The 21,135-nt window shown below is 40.8% G+C and overlaps 1 protein-coding gene across 1 annotated transcript in view; it reads right to left on the minus strand.

Moving 5' to 3' along the window:
• Positions 1-21,135, minus strand: part of tmem8b (transmembrane protein 8B) — a 221,663-nt gene that overhangs the window by 46,002 nt on the left and 154,526 nt on the right. The window contains exon 6 of the mRNA XM_072664458.1: positions 5,815-6,194. Within this exon, the coding sequence (XP_072520559.1) occupies positions 5,815-6,194 (380 nt within the window). The remainder of the gene's footprint in view (positions 1-5,814; positions 6,195-21,135) is intronic.

Raw genomic sequence — 21,135 nt, forward strand, 5'->3', positions numbered from 1 at the left:
TCTGCAAGGGTCAGTGTGTGGTCCGTTGCTATTTCCTATAAATACACTATTTTGCAGTATTATTTGTTCACTGACATAGTTGCTTGGCTTTAGAGGTATTTAGATATTCCCTCCCAGTCTTGCACATTCACACCACCACAGTCCTAAAACTACAACACAGGCCTACTTGAAGCCACCCGGCCATAAAGTCCTAACCATGGTGGACATCTGTGTCCCCAGAGTGTTCTCTTTTTTTGCAAAACCAAAATATTGGCATCCTAGCCTATGTGTATTAAACACAAAGGGCAAGTTGTCCACAAACTTGCAAAGAGCCTTGTTCTGTTTCCTGTTGACTAAACATGGATGAAGAAATGAATGGCACTGTATATTCCCTGGCCTCTGAATTAGATTGAGCTTCAAAACCTCTATTTCCTGCATTCATGTGTCCCTGGACCTGACGAGAAATTGCAGACAAGATATTGCCACATAAGACAATAAGTCGTAGGCATCAGCATTGGGCGGTGCAGCTCTCGCAGTTAAATTTAGCTCAGCTGGCAAATTTGAACCTTTTGTCCGTGTCTGTAATAAAAACAATGCCAGCAGCCCCTGCTGTTGCGAGGATATGCAGGCCTATTCATTATATCTAAGCCAGAATAAAATATGTGACACTAAATTGTGTCGGAGGGAGCATATTGGCTTGGCAGGCTCTGTCGGCAGACACACCACGGCTTGGGAAAATTACCAAGCTGTGCCTCAAGGCACATAATATCTAAAATCATTATCTCACCAGAGCTGCTATCAGCTGCATTATATCACTTCTGAAATTGAGATGTTTCATCAAATGAGCCAGTAATGCCACTTGTGTGGTGCTGGAACCACTGGCCAGCAGTGTAATTGGCACATTGATTTCATCCAAGAAAGGTTTGGCCATTTCCAAAAAAAAGGGGCTTTGAATTTTTGTGTGTAAGCGAGGCTATCACTCAGCATACCTAGAAATGAACACACCATTTTTTTATCTAGCTGCCCTTCTTTATGTTCGTCCAAAAAGTCTCATTAGTGCCAGGTAATTGCCTTTTTTCCTGGACCAAAGTTAGCTGCCTTCTAATGGTGTTCATTTTACATTAATTACAGGGTTGGGGTGGGAGGGGAGGGGGTGGACGACACTTCCAGGAGGCAAGGGGGGGGGGGGGGGGGGCGAGGGATGCACGCAGTTCTTCTGCGGCCATGTACTGCACCCACACTAGCCCTGCTCCCTATGTGGTCCTAGACTAACAAAGCTTTTCTCAACAGTCCTGCATGAAAAACACTGTTGCTAGGCATAAAACTCAACCCTGAAATGTCAGCAAGCAGAGGTTAATCAAGGAGAGTAACGCAGGGTTCTGAAGGGCACTCTGCTCAGCAGGAGAATGGATCATCCAGCAGGGCTTCGTGGAGCACTCATGAGTAGATCCTTATTGACATGTGCACTGGACCTTATATGCATGTGTTTTTAGCATTTATGTCAGAATCTTAGCAAAGGTGACATCAGTCTGTTGAGGAAATGGCTTTAGCTGATAAGGTCTACGAGAATTCTACAGCAGCTTCATGTTATCGAGTGCTGATTTGGTAATTAAGACCAAATCAGAGAACATAATAAGAACTCAGGAGCCGAAAAAATTCATTGACATTGAGTCATTGTAATGTGTTTGTCTGCATACTTTCTTAGCATCCTTTCACCCTGTTCTTCAATGGTCAGGACCCCAGAGGACCACCACAGAGCCGATAGTATTTGGGTGGTGGGTCATACTCAGCACTCAGCATGGTCATGGCATGTTAGTGTGCAACACTACTCACTGCCCACTCTATTAGACACTCCTACCTGGTTGGTCTACTTTGTAGATGCAAAGTCAGAGTCAGGAGGTGGTCTAAGACACATTTTAGCCACATATCATAGCAGTGTAAACACTTCCTAATTTTGTGGACGGTGCCTCTCTTCTCCTCGGCTCTTTTGTCCAACTTTCTGATGAGTAGCCTGACGAGTCCAGTGCAGTCCAATAGCCCAAGGTTGGAAGCGGAAATGGCTCCCATTAACTGGCCTGCTCATAAAGCTGCGCTACGTCAATGGAGCGGGCATCCATCACTCCACCGTCCTTGCGAGATAATTCCCAGACGGCAGCATATGGCAGCAGGTGGAAATCATTTACTTTACAGCTGTGGCTCCCACTCAAGAGGCTGGTCTTTACTCCAACTTTAAAAGTAGGTCTTTTTTACAATGCCCAGAGCTGCCATTAAATGACAAAGAGGAAAGCCAATCTACAGCTAGCTTCCGAAGTGCTGATTGAGGAAAATGACTTTTTAGCTCCGAGATGCAGCTCATTTCACCCGCCCTCGGTTGACTGGAGTGACACAGGGTTGCTCCTAATTGCACTTTGCTTCGATTGAGCTAGTCTGACTTGAACAGTAAAAAGTGATTTCAGGACATTGTGAACTGTGTATTGCATCTAGGGCTGTTAAATATTCAACATCACAAGACAAATACGAGACAAATGCAGTATAGAATAACATTGGAGTTGATGTTAAAGTGCATCCTCATGTACTGAGAGCACTGAGAGTTCTGCAAGCTAACACTGTGTGTTAGCAGAAACCTTTAGCCAATTGTAGAACACAATTAATGTCAAATTTTATTTGTAGCTATCGGTCTTAGAACTCCTCCCACTACCATCAAAACACCAGCAATAAATGCTGGGCAATGAGCGAATTTGCATATTTCGTCCCACACAGCAATCAGATTTCAGTCTGGCTAACCCGGATCTGAATACCAGGTGCATTACAAATGCAGGTGGCTAAAATGTTATCCGGATACAATCCAGATCACAGTCACATCAACTGACCAGGTGTAAACAGGGTCTCTGTTGTAGGTTACTGCTTACTAAACTTTGCAGCTGACATGGCTAAGATTTAATGTTAGCTGTATGGCTGGCTAATATAGTTGCCCAGGAACTGTCTACTAGTTATAGATCAGCTATAGAATTTGGCTAGAGGCTAACTGGGCATTGTTTGCTAGCTAGTTAGGTAAACCAATGTCCACTTGTGCATTGTTAGTACTAGTTAAAAGCAGTAGGAATTACCACATGTCCCACAATATGATATTAGCCAAGATTTACAGATGTGTGATATGCCAAATATAGCTACATTGACATTAAGATGTATGCTATGTTCATCTCACTTCAACCTTTTTACTGAAACTAAAACTCTTGCAGGTGTTTTACAATATTTGCAGGTGAATGGCATGTTGGACAACATGAACAGATAACAGGAACTCCATAAGATATTAAACTGTAAGCCAAAATAGTTCTAGAACTCATACAGTAAATGTAGATTTGTACTCTCTGATGTGCAGTTTTTACCCTGGTCTCGATATGGTCTCAAAATTTATTTTTTTCCTCACACAAATGCAGTTCCAGACATTCACAGTGTCAGGGGAGCCCTGTCACTGACTGCTCTTTCTCCTTCATTGCCGACAATCATATCCCCTCTCTTGTCAGGACCACTCAGACACATTTCAGCATTCAGCCTTGCCGCTACATGTTCCACCTCTCAGCCACTGAAAGCTTCATATTTGACGTATTAAAATAACCCCTAGCCACTGGCGGCTTATTTTCCTTGCCTTTTCTCCTGCCGATACCGCTCTAGGAGATATCCATTAATGCACGCTGATGAAATATCCAGGGGGGGAAACAGAGGTGAGAAGGATGTGGCTGCACTTTTGTGACAGAACGGGCACAAGATCGAAGCGCTGCTTAATAGATCCCTCTCCCTATTCCGGCTGACCTTTCCCAGCCTTGTTCTGACATTCAAATCAAGGTGAGGACACATTTGTGCTATTCCCCTCATGTTATTCACAAGAAGGCTCTTTAAGTGATCGGTCACGATTCAACCCGTGATTAACGATCATATCCAGCAGCTTAGCATCTTTTTTTTTTGTCTTCTCCAGAGCAAAGACCCACAAGCTCAAGCCTTGACTATTGAAAATGACAATGACATTTGCTGCAGCACTCGTCAGGTGTTACATCCATCAAGGCTTTGCTAGCACTTACCTGATTGCTAACATTTGTCATTAATCAGGCTAAAGTGCGGAACTTCTCATCCACCCACACCAAGATAGTGTTTGGAATCCCTGCAGACCTAACCCTGAGCCTGGGAAATGCCAGCAAGCCATTCCAGATCATTTCCTTTGAGTCGCAGGAACAATTTGACGAGCTGAATTATTCAATCGCTAATTCTTCTGACACTTCTGAAGTGTCAAAGAACTTCTGAATATCATTGTCCTACCATATGTTTTCGCAAGTACCAACTTAGTGATTTTCTCACAAGCTGGAGAAACAACTTAGTTTGTTTGTCAGAAGACAGCCTATTAATTTTAAGGGTGTCGTAGTCAAAACTGTGTTTTTCTGCAGTATTAAATAATGTACATTTCCTAGCAGGCCAGATGACTGCCATTTGGCATTTGGAAGGTGTTCGTTCTGCAGTTAGCAACCAGGGGCAGCAGACAAAAGTTTACTTTTAATTCCATCAGAATACCAGTTATCTTTATTTGTGCTTTTCTTACAATTTACAATTTACAATTTACATTTTGCTGGATGTAGGGCTTACAAACTTGGAGCCAACAAGTACAATAGAGGGGTAGTGGTCCTGAATCTGCTGCGTCTCAGGGCTTGTACTGTTTAATGTAAGGTAGAATGCAACTCAGGAACATGGGTCATAAGTAACCGCAATGGCAAAGGCTTTATGGTATTATGGTATAAAGACCTGCAACTGACTTTAAAGCAGCATTATGTAGCATTTGTATCTTAACATATCAGTTTCAAAATCATGTTGATGCACCATGGGATGCAATATGGAGAACAGCACCACTACTGTTGCTACTCCAGGCTCAGCACACCGCTAACAGCAATATGTAACTTCCGAGAATATCCGAGACATATTTGGTTAAAATTCTGTAATATTATGCTGCCACCTCGGTCCGCATGCTTCTTTCAATCTTTCATTGCAGTTCTCTTGTCCAATTTTCACTCATTTTCTCCCCAATTTGGACTGCCAATTACCTAACCCCCCATCATACACCCCTTCCGATACGTGCACAGTCAAGCCACTTATTTTTTTTAATGCAACATTGCCAGGCAACCAAAGCGCCTGGAGGCATCGCATACCCATCTCCAACGCTCCAGCCAGCTGATACCAGTAACGGCCAGCACTACAACAAAGTCATGTGAGGATGTGATCTCCTTTAGGGGGTGGCTCAAAACACAAATGACACCTCTTGACTATAGGTGGAGCCCAGGAGTAAGTAATGCTATTTTTCACATAATGCTGCTTTAATTTCCATGTTTTTTCTTTGGAATTTGTTAACTCCCATTTTACTGATGTATGGCACTGTGCACAAGTCAAAGATCACCCTTCAAGAATTCTATTTTTGAGGGGATTAGATGTAAGATAATATGCATAGTACAAGTTTCTAAAAGTTTCTAACAACCTGGCATCCCCCTCAAAAAAGTGGTAGACCACCAAAACACAAAACATAGTAATATAAAGTACTTAAAGCTTTCATCTTTGAGAAAGAGGAGAAGCTCCCCTCTCACTTCCCCTCTCACGGAGATAATTTACAGGTATCTCTATCCATTCTTCTACTGTCCATAGTACCACCATTGTCTCTTTCCATTAGTGGATTAGGTAGAGGGGGCTAGCAAATTGTGCAGCAACAGATTGGCCAGCATTTAAGTATCTGAAAATGCCATTTAAGAAGGCAAGTGTAGCTAAATAAAGTGTTAAGATGCAATATGATCCATCTCTACTCACCACATTGAGTTTGAGCTCCATGTTGAGGACCCCTCCACTGTCCAGCACCGGCATCAAATTGATGGCAAACACTGCCGCCCGGTCTGGAGGGATGGAGATGTTCGGCCCAAAAAAGATATAGAAGTGCACGGAGAAGGTATCCAGCTCGTTGCGTAATGTGGGTCGAATAGGCCAACACTTATTGGTGTCGGCGGTGGGAGCCAAATAGGTGATGCTGTCTTCAGCTGTCAGCAGCGGGCCCCGATCAGAGCCGTTCCGAGACAGGTTGGGCAGGCTGGCAGCAGGAAGGGTTTCTGACAGAGAGAAGCCCATGGCGGTGCCGAATGATTGGGGCATATTCATGGCAGAGGAACCCTTAGTGACACTCGGCTTGGAGCAGTCTGAAGAGAGAAGTGGGTCAGAAGAGGGTATTAGGTTAAAACGACACTCAGGAAAGTTTCTTGGAGGGTTATATGATTGGAGGAGAAACTTTGGGTTGGTGTAGAACTTTCAAAATGTGTGGTTGTTTTTGAACTTTTGAAACGTTCTTCATGCTTATGAAAGCTGTACGTTATTAAACAAGAAGCTTTTTGTAAAATTTTGGGGCATGAACTTTGATAGATAACTGTATAGACAAAAGTATTGGGACACCTGTTTATTCAGTATTTCTTCCAAAGTCAGAGATATTACATTTATCCTAATTTTGGTGTAGTAACTGTCTCTACTGTCCAGGAAAGGGTTTCTACTATATTCTGGAGCATTGCTTTGGTTGGTATGGCATGGTGCCAATAGGTTCTACCTATAGGTTTTACCTATTGTCCTGGCAATACTTCTCTATAGGGACTAGACAAGCTGTGTGTATGTGTGTGTGCATTTGCACATCTGTGTCAGTAATTGGTGCAACTTAAAGTAGCTGAAAGCATTCATTAGAAGGGGTGTCCACAAACACTGGGACATACACTGTAATACAATAAATACAATAAATAATACAATAAATTATTATTATAATAATAATTATTATTAAGTGTCTTATCTATGACATATTGAGCAAAACATCTTAAACTGTTTTTTAATATTTAAATTATAATTATTATAAAATAACATTAATCAAGTCAATATAAAAAAACTGTTTCTTGCACTGTTAGCATACTAGAGTTGCAGCAGTATGAGATTTTAGCAGTATGATCATGGACTCAAAGTATCATAGTTTCACGGTATCACACATGCTTTGCTATGGATCAAACATTATGGAAGTGTATTTAAAAAGTCTCCCTGTAAAATAAATGAATAATCAAACGAAGACAGCTGCACATGAGGCGGAGCTTTTTTGAGCTATTTCATAGCTAGCTAATGATCATTTTAATTCTATATTAATCTGCGGATTGTTTTCTACATAAATCGATAGACTGGTTTACAAAATTCTGAAAATAGTAGGGAGCTAGTGGGAATCTCTGTTGCTTTTTTTAATACTAGCATTAAACACATGTACACAGTATGACAACCATTAGTTTTTACACCATTCTATATCTAAACATTGTATACCCCTGTAACCCTAGACTGTACCTTACCGTATATCAAAAGACATGCTGACTTGACAACAGATTAATCTGCATTATTGTAAGCAGGATTTAGGATTATGACTTAAATTATTCACGTATTATGACTGAAGTTGTCCTAAATCATCAAAATGCTCATAGAAGGCACAAAATAAAAATTCTGATTTGTTCAAAAGATATTTGTGTCTATAATACTGTGTTGTTGGTATAAAAGCTTACATCACAAAGACCAAACAATATTGCTTATTGTTTTAGTGATAATAGCTTTGTAAAGTAGTGTAGCACTCTTTAGAATTCATAAGACATACACTTAGCGATTCGAAAATGAGGAGGGACAAAAGCAGGAGGTAAAATAGATGGAAAATGAAGATACTGCTTTCTTAGAAATCTCCAGACTGTATTTGATAGGTTGATCTAAGCGCACAAGTCACAGCAAGGCTATAAGATTCTTTCTGTCAGCGCTGGGCATCCGTGAGCTGCGAGTCTTTCACTCCAGGAATAGCTCGAGCCTTCCTTTCCAATTTTACCCAGATACTTTGCATGGGTCTGTCAAGATGTCTAGCTGAATCATTGCAAGAATGTTAGAGTATCTCAGCATACTGAGGCACTACTCTTCAGCGTGTGTGGCCCAGTGGACCTTGGAAAGAATATGGAATCCCTCAAGTTCAATATGCTTCCATTCTTTACTTATTTTCTACGAACGGTCTGAATGTCCACGTTCCACAGGTTTTCCATGCTGTAGATAAAAAAAAAGTGGCTGTCTAATTGAGAGCTACGTTAAAACCATTTAACTGAATGGCCCTTTAAGGAGCCAAAAATAGTTATTCTACGGCGTCGCTCTGAGGATATTAAATATTAGCGCGTTTATTTTTACATTTGTAGATTCAGTGGCTGCTCAATGATCCCGATAAATGGAGCGTAATAATAATAATAATAATAATAATAATAATTGGGGATATATTAAGAGATTATGACACTTTTTACAAGTAAATATTCAAACATTCTGTACATCCTAGGGCTATTGGACGAGATGGACCATTTCTAGTTAATAAAACCCATTTAATAATGCATAAAAATGATTTTATGGTAAATGTGAAGGTTATTAAACCTTGCCAACACGGGCAAGTCTAGCTTCCAAGCTGAAATATCCATGGCCATGCCTGAAATTCTAAGTCCTATTCATCCTACACCTTTATATATCCTTCTCTTCTCCTTTAGTTTCCAGTGGTGAACTGGGTCCAACCTAAGCTCCTCAGATTTCTACCACTGCTCCTTAACTCCGGTTATGGGTTTAATCTGCAAACCAGTGCGTACACTGACAGATAATAAATAATACGCAAACCAAAAGATGTCATTCAACTGAAGTGCTTAAACTGAAGCCCTCAATTATATGGTTCTTTTTAACTATGACAAAAAGGTCATTACCTTTTTTTAGCCTCTTTGCGACTGTGGATCTCTTTCAATTGATTAATCTGTAAGAAATATGCCTGGGCCTTTTGCCTGGGCAGATTCATTTTTTTCTTTGTCTCTGATTATTAATAAACTGCTCCGTCTTGTGACTCATGATTCTGAATTGCCAATAATCAAGCCTGGAGAAGGGCTGCCTGCCATTAAAAACTTTTACAGCCCAACAGTAACCCTGAGAGCAGGGGATCTGAGGCTATAAAAATGTCTGCTTTTTATGAGGACATCTGAGGGAGAAACCTATCTTATCCGGCCGAGAAAAAAAAAAAAAAAACGCCTTGATTGGTATGTTAATCCCATTGCATTTACGAGGTGTCTCTGATTGATCAAATCAAGCCTTTTTTCCCCCTCCTCCATAATTATCGCCATTTTGCCCGTAACGTCATTACTGCTCAAACTGTCAGAACATGATGATGGGCTGAGGCACGCAATTATAGAGTTGCGGAGAGTTTAGAGTGGTAGATGCATCAACACGAGGCCTCAAATGGCTACAAGGGACGTCTCCTTCTGCATCTCAAACAGCTGAGCTCAGTCTTCGGCACCTGCCTGACCACAGGTGGTGCAGCAGCAGGCCCACATGTCGGCTCTAATGGGAAGCTCTTATTGCAACTCCAACGTGAAAAGACTGGATCAGTCATTTCACACATGTTGAGGCAGTGATGGGGCAGGAACTCATCACAGAAAAAGGTTCCAAACGTTTCTTGGCTACAATAGTTCTAGGACAGGTTGTCCATTGGTATAGAACAGTGGTAACCATTCCTGATCCTGGAAATCTACCTCTTAAGAGAATACAGATTTTTTTTTTGGGCAATTACCCAATCCACTTGTTAGTACTCTCCCCCATCACATGTAATGCACTTGACACTGGAAGGGGGAGTACTGACACATGCCTCCTCCGATATGAGAGTGCATTTGCACATCTGGGTCAGCAATGGGTGATTCTAAAAGTAGCTGAACACATTAATTAAAAGGGGTGTCCACAAACATTTGGACATATATTGTAAGCTTCTTTAGCTACCCAATGCGGTTCCTCTTTTGGGACCTTTATTTTTAAGAGTTTGCCGGTATTTCTCAAGCATTTTAAAGTTTGTAATGTTCTCCAAATGTAGGGATACACAGTACTTGTAAAACTAGGCACCTACTCGCAGCACAGGAATGCAGAGTATTCACAGAAGCTGCCTTGAGGAAGAGTTGCTTTGTTCAATTAATAAACTCTAGCTTGGTTCAAAGGGTGCGTGAGGCATTCATGCTGAGGGGCTTCACAGCTTCAAGCCTAACCCTTTGGAGCCACAGCTTCTTCACCTTCAGTCATGAAGAGAAACATGTTTCAGCAGAAACCCTCTCCAAAACTCCCACATTCTCAGCTCTCTGTGCAAACAAAATGTCCAGTATGCTGACGCACTGACAAAACATAAACAAGCAAAGATTACAGGCACAAAAGTCCAGTCCAGAGAATATGAGAGTATTTATTTTTCATGAGGTGGTACTCCCAGAGCTCCTTAAACTCTCGACCTTGCAACATTCTCGAGCTACAGCATGTGCTTCCAGTGCAAAATGCTCCCTCTTTTTTTGCAGATTGCTTTGTATTCCTTATCAGCTGACATTTCTGTTTTGCACATTACATGATTCTAGGTGCTGAACAACCAACTAAGAATAAGCAGTGTTTTGCTAAGCAAGGTCTCTGGACCAGTCAACCCAACCCGACAAACTCAACATCCTCAGAAACACCTTTTGTGCCAGGATCAAGTTGCTGTTCTCAGGCTTAGTGGCTCCTGCATATGCGCGACAAAGCTAGCATCTGTTGATGTAAATATATGCAAATCTGTCTTACCAGATCAAAGTGTCACTTTTTTGGCTCGGACACATGGCTAATACAGCATCAGTTTAACAAAGCACCACAGTAATTGCACTGCTCAGGGCCATAAGAACTCCAAGAAAGAGAGAAGATGCTTGTGCTGACGGTGTATTTTGCCATGGTAATGTATGTGTGCTGTTAGACTAGATAAAAATAATGAGAATTAACTTTACAGGCATGCATGTTCATATGTGTTGTGGTCAGTTGAATGGCTCGGCCATTTAAGAGCGTTCCATTACTTTGTTTTGGGTAATTTTCAGTTTTGCAGCATTTGACTCACTGAATTGGATTAGAAACTACTCTACACATGCCCTGTACACTTCAGAATTCATCCTCCTACTTACATCAGCAGTCACATTTTTCATAAACACTAGTAACCCCAGTTCCATTGGCAGCCATACATGCCCATGCCATGAAAATGCCTCCTCCATGTTTGACAGATGATGTGGGTTGACGTGACTTCAGATGAAAATGTCAGTTTAACGACATAAACAAAGCAAAGAGTTTCCTGTGTGCTTATCTCGCAGTATGGTGCTAAAATTCCACCTATGCCTATAGCTGCTGCACCATTTAAAATGGAAGGGAAAATTCCAGTCAGAAGCTAAAGAATAACTCCAGCCTTGTGAGTTCAGCTGCGTTAAATTGTCTGAGGTACTTTTTCACACTGTTTTCGTGAATAATGAGGGAAACACACCACAGGGGTGGATATTGAGCACAGAGTTTATACCAGTGCACAGGGTTAAACGAGCAAGTGTATGGCTGCTATGACTGGCAAATTTAAATTTGTTAACTCGGGTGTTGCTGTGAGACACGCGGTTTGCTGGGGGAAAATGAATGACCATCAATGAAAAAAAAATGTTAAGAATTCATCATTTCAATATGGTTAGGTTAAGAATAACAGTTATGATCAGGTTTAGGGGTAGATTAAGGTATAGGGTAAAGTTAGATTAAGATTAGGTTTAGATGTAGAATAAGATTAGGACGATCTTATTAAGCGTTATGATTAGGTTTAGGGGTAGATTAAGGTATAGGGCAAAGTTTGGTTAAGGTTAGGTTTAGGGGTAGATTAAGGTGTAAGGTAAAGTTAGATTAAGATTAGGTTTAGCTGTAGAATAATGTTTTTTTTTTAGGTTTAGGTTTCGATTTTTAGGTTCAAATTAGGTTTAGGTGTAGGTTAAGGTAAGGAAAAGATTATGTTTAGGTGTAGAATAAGATTGTGTTTAGCTGTAGATAAACACAGGATGTATTTTAAGTTTGAGTTAAGATTAGGTTTAGATGTAGGTTAAGGTGTATTTTAAGGTTAGGTTTAGGTTTATGTTAAGGTTAGGTTTAGGTGTATGTTAAGGTTAAGTTAAGATTAGGTTAAGGTTAGGCTAAGATTAGGTTTAGGTGTAGGTTAAGGTTAGGAAAAGATTAGGTTTATGTGTAGATTAAGGTTTATTTTAAGGTTAGGTTTTGATTTTTAGGTTAAAATTAGGTTTAGGTGTAGATTAGGATTGGGTTTAGATATACAGTTTATTTTAAGGTTAGGTTTAGATTAGGTTTAGGTGTAGGTTAAGGTTAGGAAAAGATTAGGTTTATGTGTAGATTAAGGTTTATTTTAAGGTTAGGTTTTGATTTTTAGGTTAAAATTAGTTTTAGGTTTAGATTAGGATTGGGTTTAGATGTACAGTTTATTTTAAGGTTAGGTTTAGATTAGGTTTAGGTGTAGGTTAAAGTTAGAAAAAGGTTAGGTTTAGTTGTAGGTTAAAGTTTATCTTAAGGTTACGAAAAGGTTAGGTTTATTTGTAGATTAAGGTGTAGGTTAAGGTTAGCATAATGTTGGGTTTGACAAGTCGACTCTCAGTTGTGAGTTGACTCTACGAGGAGTTGCCTGTAGTCTTTCCTTCTCGCTAGAGATCAAGTTTCCTCTGAACGTAGCAATGAGTCATTTTGCAATCCGATATGAAATGACCAATGTGGACGTTTTCATTGGGAGATCAGACTGAGGTAACAGCCTTCAACTTGTCAAGACAGACTAGAATTACACCAGTCGCTAGAGATCGTTCTTGTCCATTTTATCCCACTTATTTTCTAACTTTGCTTCAGGTCCAAACAGAACACAACACTGACACTATCAGATTCCAGGATGACAACTATGGGGTGCCTGTGTATCACCGGTTCAACAGACATGATGGAACACCTGGGTTTCTTTGACTGAGCAGCAAAACCACCCGACCTCATTCGGAATTCTCAATCTGGAACAGCAGGTGAAATTCTGAAATAGGCACCCCCATAAATCTAGCTGTGCACCTGGTACATGGAAGAGTGGGATAAAATGGACAGGAATTCTAAGCAAGTGGTGTAATACGTACCTGACAGATCCAGTTATTAAAGACAGGGGGTTCATTACCAGGTCCTAGAATAGAAAAGAATTTCAGGATGTGACCATTTTTTTTATTATTGTAAAAATCTTCTACTGCATCAGAATTCCAATGTAACATTAGAATCCACTGTTTTCACAGCTTTTATATATAGGTCAAATACACCTGGGGTGACTATGAAGGCACACATTTATTTTATAGCACCTAATGGCAGCAGATATAATGTGAATGACCATCTTATCCGAGTTGATTTACTGTATGTACCCATCATCTGTGCATCGGACAGTGGACACCAAGTAGAAAAAGGTGTAGTCAGTTCAAATTTACTGGCACTATCTACGGCGTTATTGTTCATAGCTAACTCTCTCCTCACACAGGGCTCCAATAAAACCCAGTTGTGCGCTATCTCTTGCCGCCTAATGAAAGAAGCTGTGAGTCTAATATTGATTTAAAAGCAGTGTGTGAAAAGAGCAGATAATGTCAGTGAGTAAGCGGGCAATAAAAGGTCTGCAGGGTTACTAAGTGACAGCGTGGGCAGACGTGTTGGCTGAAAGGCTTGGTCATGGGTTTTAAGGAGTTTTTTTTCTTGTAAATGTCTTGTGATTCATATCACAAATTTCAATCTGAAATTAATATTTATAATCACTCTATATTTGCATGTACATAATACCATGTAAGAATGTAACAGGGTGGTAAAAGGTTTAATATACGGTATAATTCAAATGCCTTTAAATTGTGTATATATATTTTTTTTAATAGTTCTGGTCAGGTCCATACGTATTTGGACACTTTGTATTTTGAAGCAGTTAAGCCTTAAATGGTTTTTCCTGCAGTTTTGCCTGCAGTAAATGAACAGCTGCTCTATTGGTTTGAGGTCAGGTGATTGACTTGACCACTTAAGAACATTACGATTTTATGATTTGGGTCATTATTAATCTGGGCTGTAAGGGCCAAGTTTAAGTGTTGCTCTATGCACTTGGTCTAGTTCCATCTTCACTAAACCCCAGTAACTGAGGGCCCGTTCACATCTGGTATTAACATGCGTCTCTGGTGTTCAGATCACAATTTTCCATTTTCAGCATTTAGCAGACACACTTATCCACAGTGACTTACAAAAGTTCTCCAGTGTTTACTCAGAAAACAGTCAGCTAGATTATATGGGACAGAATCCAAAAGATGCCTCAGCTAAATTCTGCCAAATGCAACAGTCAGTGTGGATGCCTAGATACACAATGCTCAACATACACTTTGCCTTAATATCAGATAAATCAAGACGAGTACAATCGTGGCCTTAATAATTGCAAATGGTCACCAAAACACAGAGCCATTCATACCTGGCACCTTGAATGAATCTCCTGTGACCACTTGTGATCGGAGGCAGCTAGTTTCGCTAGTATCGCCTTTATTCATGTGATCTTGCAGTTATTGCATACATTATTCTGTTCATTATGGCGTTCACACCTGTTCTTTGTCCTGGTCACTTATCACCCAGGACGTGGGTGTTGATGCCAGGTGTGACCAGGGCCCCTAGATTCATTGACAGCCTATATGCCTATGCTGTAACAGTACCTCCACCATGTTTGACAGATGATGTTCTATGCTTCAGATTATGAAGCCTTCCTTTCTATCAGCTTTTTCAAGTTATTCTTTGTTTGAGCTGTCCAAATAATCGTGTTTAAGAATTGGGCAGGATTTTTAGATGTTTTCAAGTCAGTTTACATTTTAAAGCTAACCCTATATGTTTACTGTTTAGAATGTTAAGAAGGCATCTCTTGATTTGTAAACTTTGGCAATAATATGCCTGCCTCCTTCACAGTGTTCTTGATTTAACTAGATGTTGTGAAATGGGGAGATATTCACCGAAAGAAAGAATCCACTTTAGTTGAATCTCCTGTGGCTGTATATTTGTATTTATTGCCTGTGCACCCGGTCTCACCCTGTTTTATCTGTTGTCCTTGCACTATGGTATCATGTCCTTAACTATTACTGCACTGCACACATAGCCTAACATTGTTTCCCTGTACTGTACAACCCTGTATTAGTAGCCAGTGCATTCCTTCTTTTTTAGGAATGTGCCAAATTGTTGATTTGGCCCATGAACGAACTCCAGACCTTTTATCTATTTCATTTGACATGAAATAATGAGGCAACAGGCCACACCTGGACAGGAAACTGCTTATCAGTTAATTGTCAAATTACCTTTGAGACTGTGAAAATGGAGTGACTGTGTAAACATGGCCGTGATCCCTAAATGGTTGATTTTCCTAAACTACTTAAATTAAAGCTGGAAATCTACACTTCAGTCACATCCACATTGCTTCATTTAAAATCCATCAAAGTAGGGTGCAGTAGTGGCAGAATGACAAAAATGGTGGCACTGTCCAAATACTTATCCTGACTGCAAAAATACTGAACTGATGTTACGTGTGCTGAACTGGTGGCTGCATAATAACTCGAATCCAAGCGCAAAGTAATTTGGTGATAATGGTGAAAGTGCAAGCTACAGCTGTGTGCAAGCTGCAATTTTTCATTAAACTTCCACAGTGGTTCTGGGAGAAGATGAATGAGAGGAGTGGACAGCTGAGAAGTGGGTGGTTGGTTGGCACACGTTTCTGGAGTAACTTCCACCTCCAGCTTTCCGCCCACGCCAATCGCACCCCCAAGTAATGAAGCTGCCTAGCTCTGTTGTGTTCCATTTGTTTGTTGTTTTCTGTGTTATTTTAAAGTGCTTCTCTCCGCCGTAGCTTCTTTATAGTTGTGCCTCTGTGTATATATATTATTTAACAAATAAAACCATCAAAACACTCAAAACATGAAATATCAAAGATGGCATCACTCCAAAGCACCTTTTAAAAGAGTGTTTCTATATGTCCCTTTTTATTTGTTTTGAGCATGGATTCCACAAGATGTCAGAAACATTCCTGTAAGATTTTGGTCCATGTTGACATGATTGCCTCACTCAATTCTGCAATGCTGCAAATCTCTCATTCTAACACATCCCAATAGTGTTCTATTAGATTTAAATTTTTAGATTTAAACACTTCTTTAGCCACTTGCATGGTGCGTTATCATGCTGGAAGTAGCCGTGTGTGAAAATGTGGCCATGAACGAATGTACATGGTCAATTCATATAGGCTGTTTGGTTGGTATTAAAATCTTTCCCATGCCATAACACCACGCCACCAACATCCACCAGCCTGAACTGTTGACACAAGGCAATTTGGTTCAGACCAGGCTGTGCTTTTCCAGTTCTCCAGTTCTGGTCAGTCTGTGCCCACTGCAGCCTCAGCTTTCTGTTCTTGGCTGAAAGAAGTGGAACCTAAAAAGGTTTTCTGTTGTTGTAGGCCACCCACTTCAAGGTTTAATGTGCCGTGCCTTATAAGATTTTTTTACTACTGACCTGAACTGTACAGAGTGGTTTTCTGAGTTACTGCAGTCTGGCCTTTCCATGATGGCATTTGTATTAACAGAACTGCCACTCTATGGATGTTTTATTTTTTTTCTTTATTGCACCATTTAGAGGAAACTCAAGAGCAGAGATGGGACAACTACAAAACTGTGGAGGAATGTTGTAGCCCTCGAAGACCATAATTGCCCTAGAGACTCTAGAATATCAGCAATTATTTTTAAAAAAAGATGCTCAATTCACCTACCTTGCTCAAATTCACGATGATCACATTACCATATGCTGTTAGTCTAGATACATTTTATGCATTGCACTGCTTTACAAACCACACGATTGGCCGATGAGTAGGTGTACAGGTGCTTCTGATGAAGTATTTTGTGAGTTTGTTTGTAACAGGGTTTCCATTATAAACTAGAACCATTTAAAACAATTCACATGGTTCTGTGGTGTGTTGGCTCTACATGGATTCATTACTGTTGTAAAAGTACTCCTGAGAGGCACCTCCCTTTTAAGTGTGTATTGAATCTAGGGAAATTGTGTTATTTAACAGGCTGATGGATCACTAGATCTAGCAGTCTGTGCTGATCATATACTCATCAGTCATAAACATGCAGATCAGTCCTAAAATATACTTCCAGCAGTCTCCTAATAAGAACCGCTGTATTAACTGTACAGGCATAAGATGGTTTCTCTTACACAGATAATCATTAGTTGCAGTGAAGGAGGGTAGTGGACAGAAGAAGCAGTATGTGAGCGTTTTTTATGCAGAACTGGGGGCGGTGTTGGCCCTCAACTAAGCTCAACTCCAGCAGAGGTCAAGCTAAATATCACAGGCAGAGCACACAGCACAGCCCCTGCTGTATTGCTATGGTAACTGAGCGCACTAAGAGGGACAAGGTGCGAAAGAAAGAGCACGTTAGACGAAGCTAGCACAGCAGCGGTCTCTACACCTTCCCTGCTGAGGCCTAATAACGTATTGATGAACAGTACTCTATGATTGCAATGCGTTCCTCATAAGAGCTGAACTCAGCTTCGGCAAGAGAGCTACACATATATGTCCAAATGTTTGTGGACACCCTTTCTTATGAATGCATTTGGCTACTTTAAGTTGCACACACACATTCAGCTTGTCTAGTCCCTGCAGAGAAGTTCTGCCAGTAGAATAGGACTCTCCGGAGCAGATAAACATGAACCTGTTGGCACCATGCCTAATGCCAGGCCTGGCAAGAGGGGTATAAAGCCCCCCAGCGTTGAGCTGTGGAACTGTCCTCTGGAATGATGGCTGGTGCTCCATCCAATACTTGGGGAGTTTGGGATGAGGTGGGGTGGTGATCATCCAACATCGTGACCTTACACATCAATGCTCCAGAATCTAGTTGAAAGCCTTCTTCCCTGGACAGTAGAGGCAGTTACTCCAACAAAACCTGGGCAAACCCCGGTTTTAATGCCCTTGATTTCAGAAGAAACAATGAATGTGTCCCAATACTTTTGTGTTTTGAACTACCTACCTGTTAGTATCGTCATCTTAAGTACATTTTTGTCAACAATCACCTCAACAAGCAGACCTCTGTACACTTATGTAACATGATCAAATTTAACACCTCAACAATCTGAAATTTGATGAGCAGGGAACGGCTTGACAGTTGTAGAGGGATGTACTTGTCTGGTTTTACTGTTGTCATGTTTCTAAGCTAAGAGTTCAAAGCCTAGCATACAAGCTAGAATGAGAGATGACTCCCTAAAGATCAGTCATTCTAGGTGACAGTCCCCATTAAACCCCCTCTGAGTAGCAGAAATCTGAAATATTTATACAAGATGCTATTTTCAGGAACAGCATATATCCTTATTTGAGAAACAGTCTCATTTCTCTTTATGACGAATAATTATTCATCTCTGCTGCAATTAATAATTACAATGAACGTATTTTTAAAACGTATCACTGCTTATTAAAACGGCCATGCCAGCCTAATTTCAGATTATGAAGCAATAGTATTAGACGGTCATTTGTGGATTTTAAGTGCTTTTCTGGAACCAATTTTACATTATAGGGTGACTGCAACATCATTACAAAAATAATCCATAAATGGCGTTAGATTTACTGGCATTTATTTAGGTTACGGTAAAGGGTTTTTTTTTTTACATAGGAAAGCAGATCAACTAAACACTTAAACTATTTACAATGTGCCAGTGAAGAAAATCCAGCCAACAGCCATTAGAGCCACAGTATTTACTTTCACGAGCTCTTTCTGAGGAGATTACCTTCACTTGCATAAGAAGGGGAAGGCGAAGGGAAGCAAATTGGGGGGAGGGGGGTGACATTTTCAGACCTGAAGTTCAAAAACTAATTAAAAAAGAAAAAAGTGGGACTTCTAACAACTACATTCTTAAACCTAAAGGTCATTCAAATGGTTCTTTGAGCAATGACCTAGATGGAGCAGTTTTGGTACCATAAAGAACCATGTTTGTAATAGAGATGTGTAGGTTCCCTAAACCTTTAGAATGGTCGTCACACTTACACATTTCTATTACAAACATGGTTCTTTATAGAACAAAAAGTGGTTCTTCTATGGCATCACTCAAAGAACCATTTAAAGCAACTTTACCTTAAGGGCTTTTTCACATCTGCACTTTGTAGCCTCAGTGCAATTAGTTTGGACAGGTGTGAATACATTAATCTCGCTTGGATGTGGACCAAAACAACCCTTGACAGGAGGTGGTCTTAGTTCGAGCCCAAACAAACTCTGGACTGGTTCATTTGTGATGAGATTATGGATCTGGCCTCGATCTTACCCAAACATCAGGTGTTCTCTACAAGTTGGAGTCAAACGTCTCCCAGAACCAGCTGTGCCCATATTATGCCCATATAATTAATACAGCTATGAACAAATGTAAACTCTGCCCTTGTTCATAATAAACTGCACAGAAATACACACTAGTACAGAACACAGGACATACTACCTCTATTTACCTTCTTTTTCCCACCCCAGATGGTCTGCCCAGTAAGCTCAAACAGATTTGGACCAGAGCAAATGAATTATAGCTGTGAAAACACCTATAGTGTCGGCAAGCACCTGGTAGATCCCCAACCCGATCCTCATCAGATAAACAGCACTTAAAGTTTTCATCTTTCAAAAACTGCTGAAGCTGCTGGTGGTCTCAAAACAATGTTGAGATCTGGACTCATCCAAGCCGTTCAAATCCATTGTTAAATGTGTGTTGGGATTACTTGAGATGGTGGGAAGCAGAAAATGTTCTAAGACAGAACTTTGGAGGAGTGGTAACATCTCCCAGAAGAAGCTGAAAGTGAGTCTCCTGAAAAGAATGAGAGCTGTGAGCTGGGGGTGGAGGAACTTTCTGAAAAACACTCAATTTGAAAGGTTCTAATGGGAACTAAAATATAGTTGTTCTTCTGCGGCACTGCCTCTTTTTGGCCTTTTGAAATTTTTAAGTGTACTGGTAAGGGTGATCAGAAGTGATAAAAAGAACCCAAAAGTCATGCTGTGCCATCTGCATGGCAATTCAGAATCCACTCTCCAGCTCTAAATATTGGATCGTCTGAATAGCAATTACTTTGCTGTTATTGCAGTGATGGTGTCGGGTCCCTGATGCTATTAGCTGGAGACAAATGCTTTTGGTGGGAACTGCAAATGAAGAGCTGACTTTTAACATGCCTTATTCTGTGTTCAGAGAGACTCTCTCTCAAAAAAACCTTGCCCTGAGGTTGCAGATGGATGTTTTCTGAGGGAGCTCGGTGTTCCTTGCCATCTGTAAACGGGACTTCTCTCTTGTCCTCAGAAAAAGAACAAAAGCCTCCAATTCCACTGACAGCAGTTTCTTTTTCGTGGGATCTCTAGCTCTTGTTCTTTAAAGAACACTTTCACCCTCGACATATTCACTTCATCCAAAGTACCAGGTAAATTAAGGATGTTCTATGCAGCTGAATGTTCTCTATTGTGTGCACTCTCAACAGTATAGCCCATGTGCAGCAACGAGTTTCTATTGTCATAGTCACACATGGAAGAGTCTTCTTTGTATTGAGTACTAAACCTAAAACACAATATTTCTAGCAAAGCCTAAAGCACAGTTACTTAAAAATACCTTTTGCTAGTATGGACCACGCCCTGAAGTGCTGTTACAGGGAGTTCACGATGGCTTCGTGAGAAGTCGAGCCCTCCCTGTAGTTGAGGTGAGCTTGGAGAAGAAAGAAGATGATGGAGGTGGAGGAGGGTGTGATATGCATCACAAAGGTGAAGTGAGAAGCGAAGGAAAATATATAAGGTTAGGTTTGACGGGGCCATCAGAGAGGCAAAGCGCATGTATGCCAAGAAAATCCATGAACACTTTTTCAGGACACTGCTGACACACAGCAGGGCATCCAGGCCATCACCAACTACAAGTCATCTCCACCTGCTTATGATGGCGATGCTCGGTACAAGCACAGAACAACATGACTGCGAGGAAGACACACACATCTTCTAAATGACCAGGCACTGGGTCTGTCCACAGCTAATGTGCGGAGAACTCTACGACAGTCAACCCACGAAAAAGCCCCAGGATTGGATCGCATACCTGGTAGAGTGCTCAGAGAATGTGCAGAACAGCTGGCAGATGTTCTCACTGTCATCTTCAATATCTCTTGGTCATCCCTATGTCCCTATGTGCTTAAAGACCATTATCCCTGTGCTTTGAGAGTCCCCA

The sequence above is a fragment of the Salminus brasiliensis genome, chromosome 20 (genome assembly GCF_030463535.1).
Source record: "Salminus brasiliensis chromosome 20, fSalBra1.hap2, whole genome shotgun sequence".
Taxonomy (NCBI): domain Eukaryota; kingdom Metazoa; phylum Chordata; class Actinopteri; order Characiformes; family Bryconidae; genus Salminus; species Salminus brasiliensis.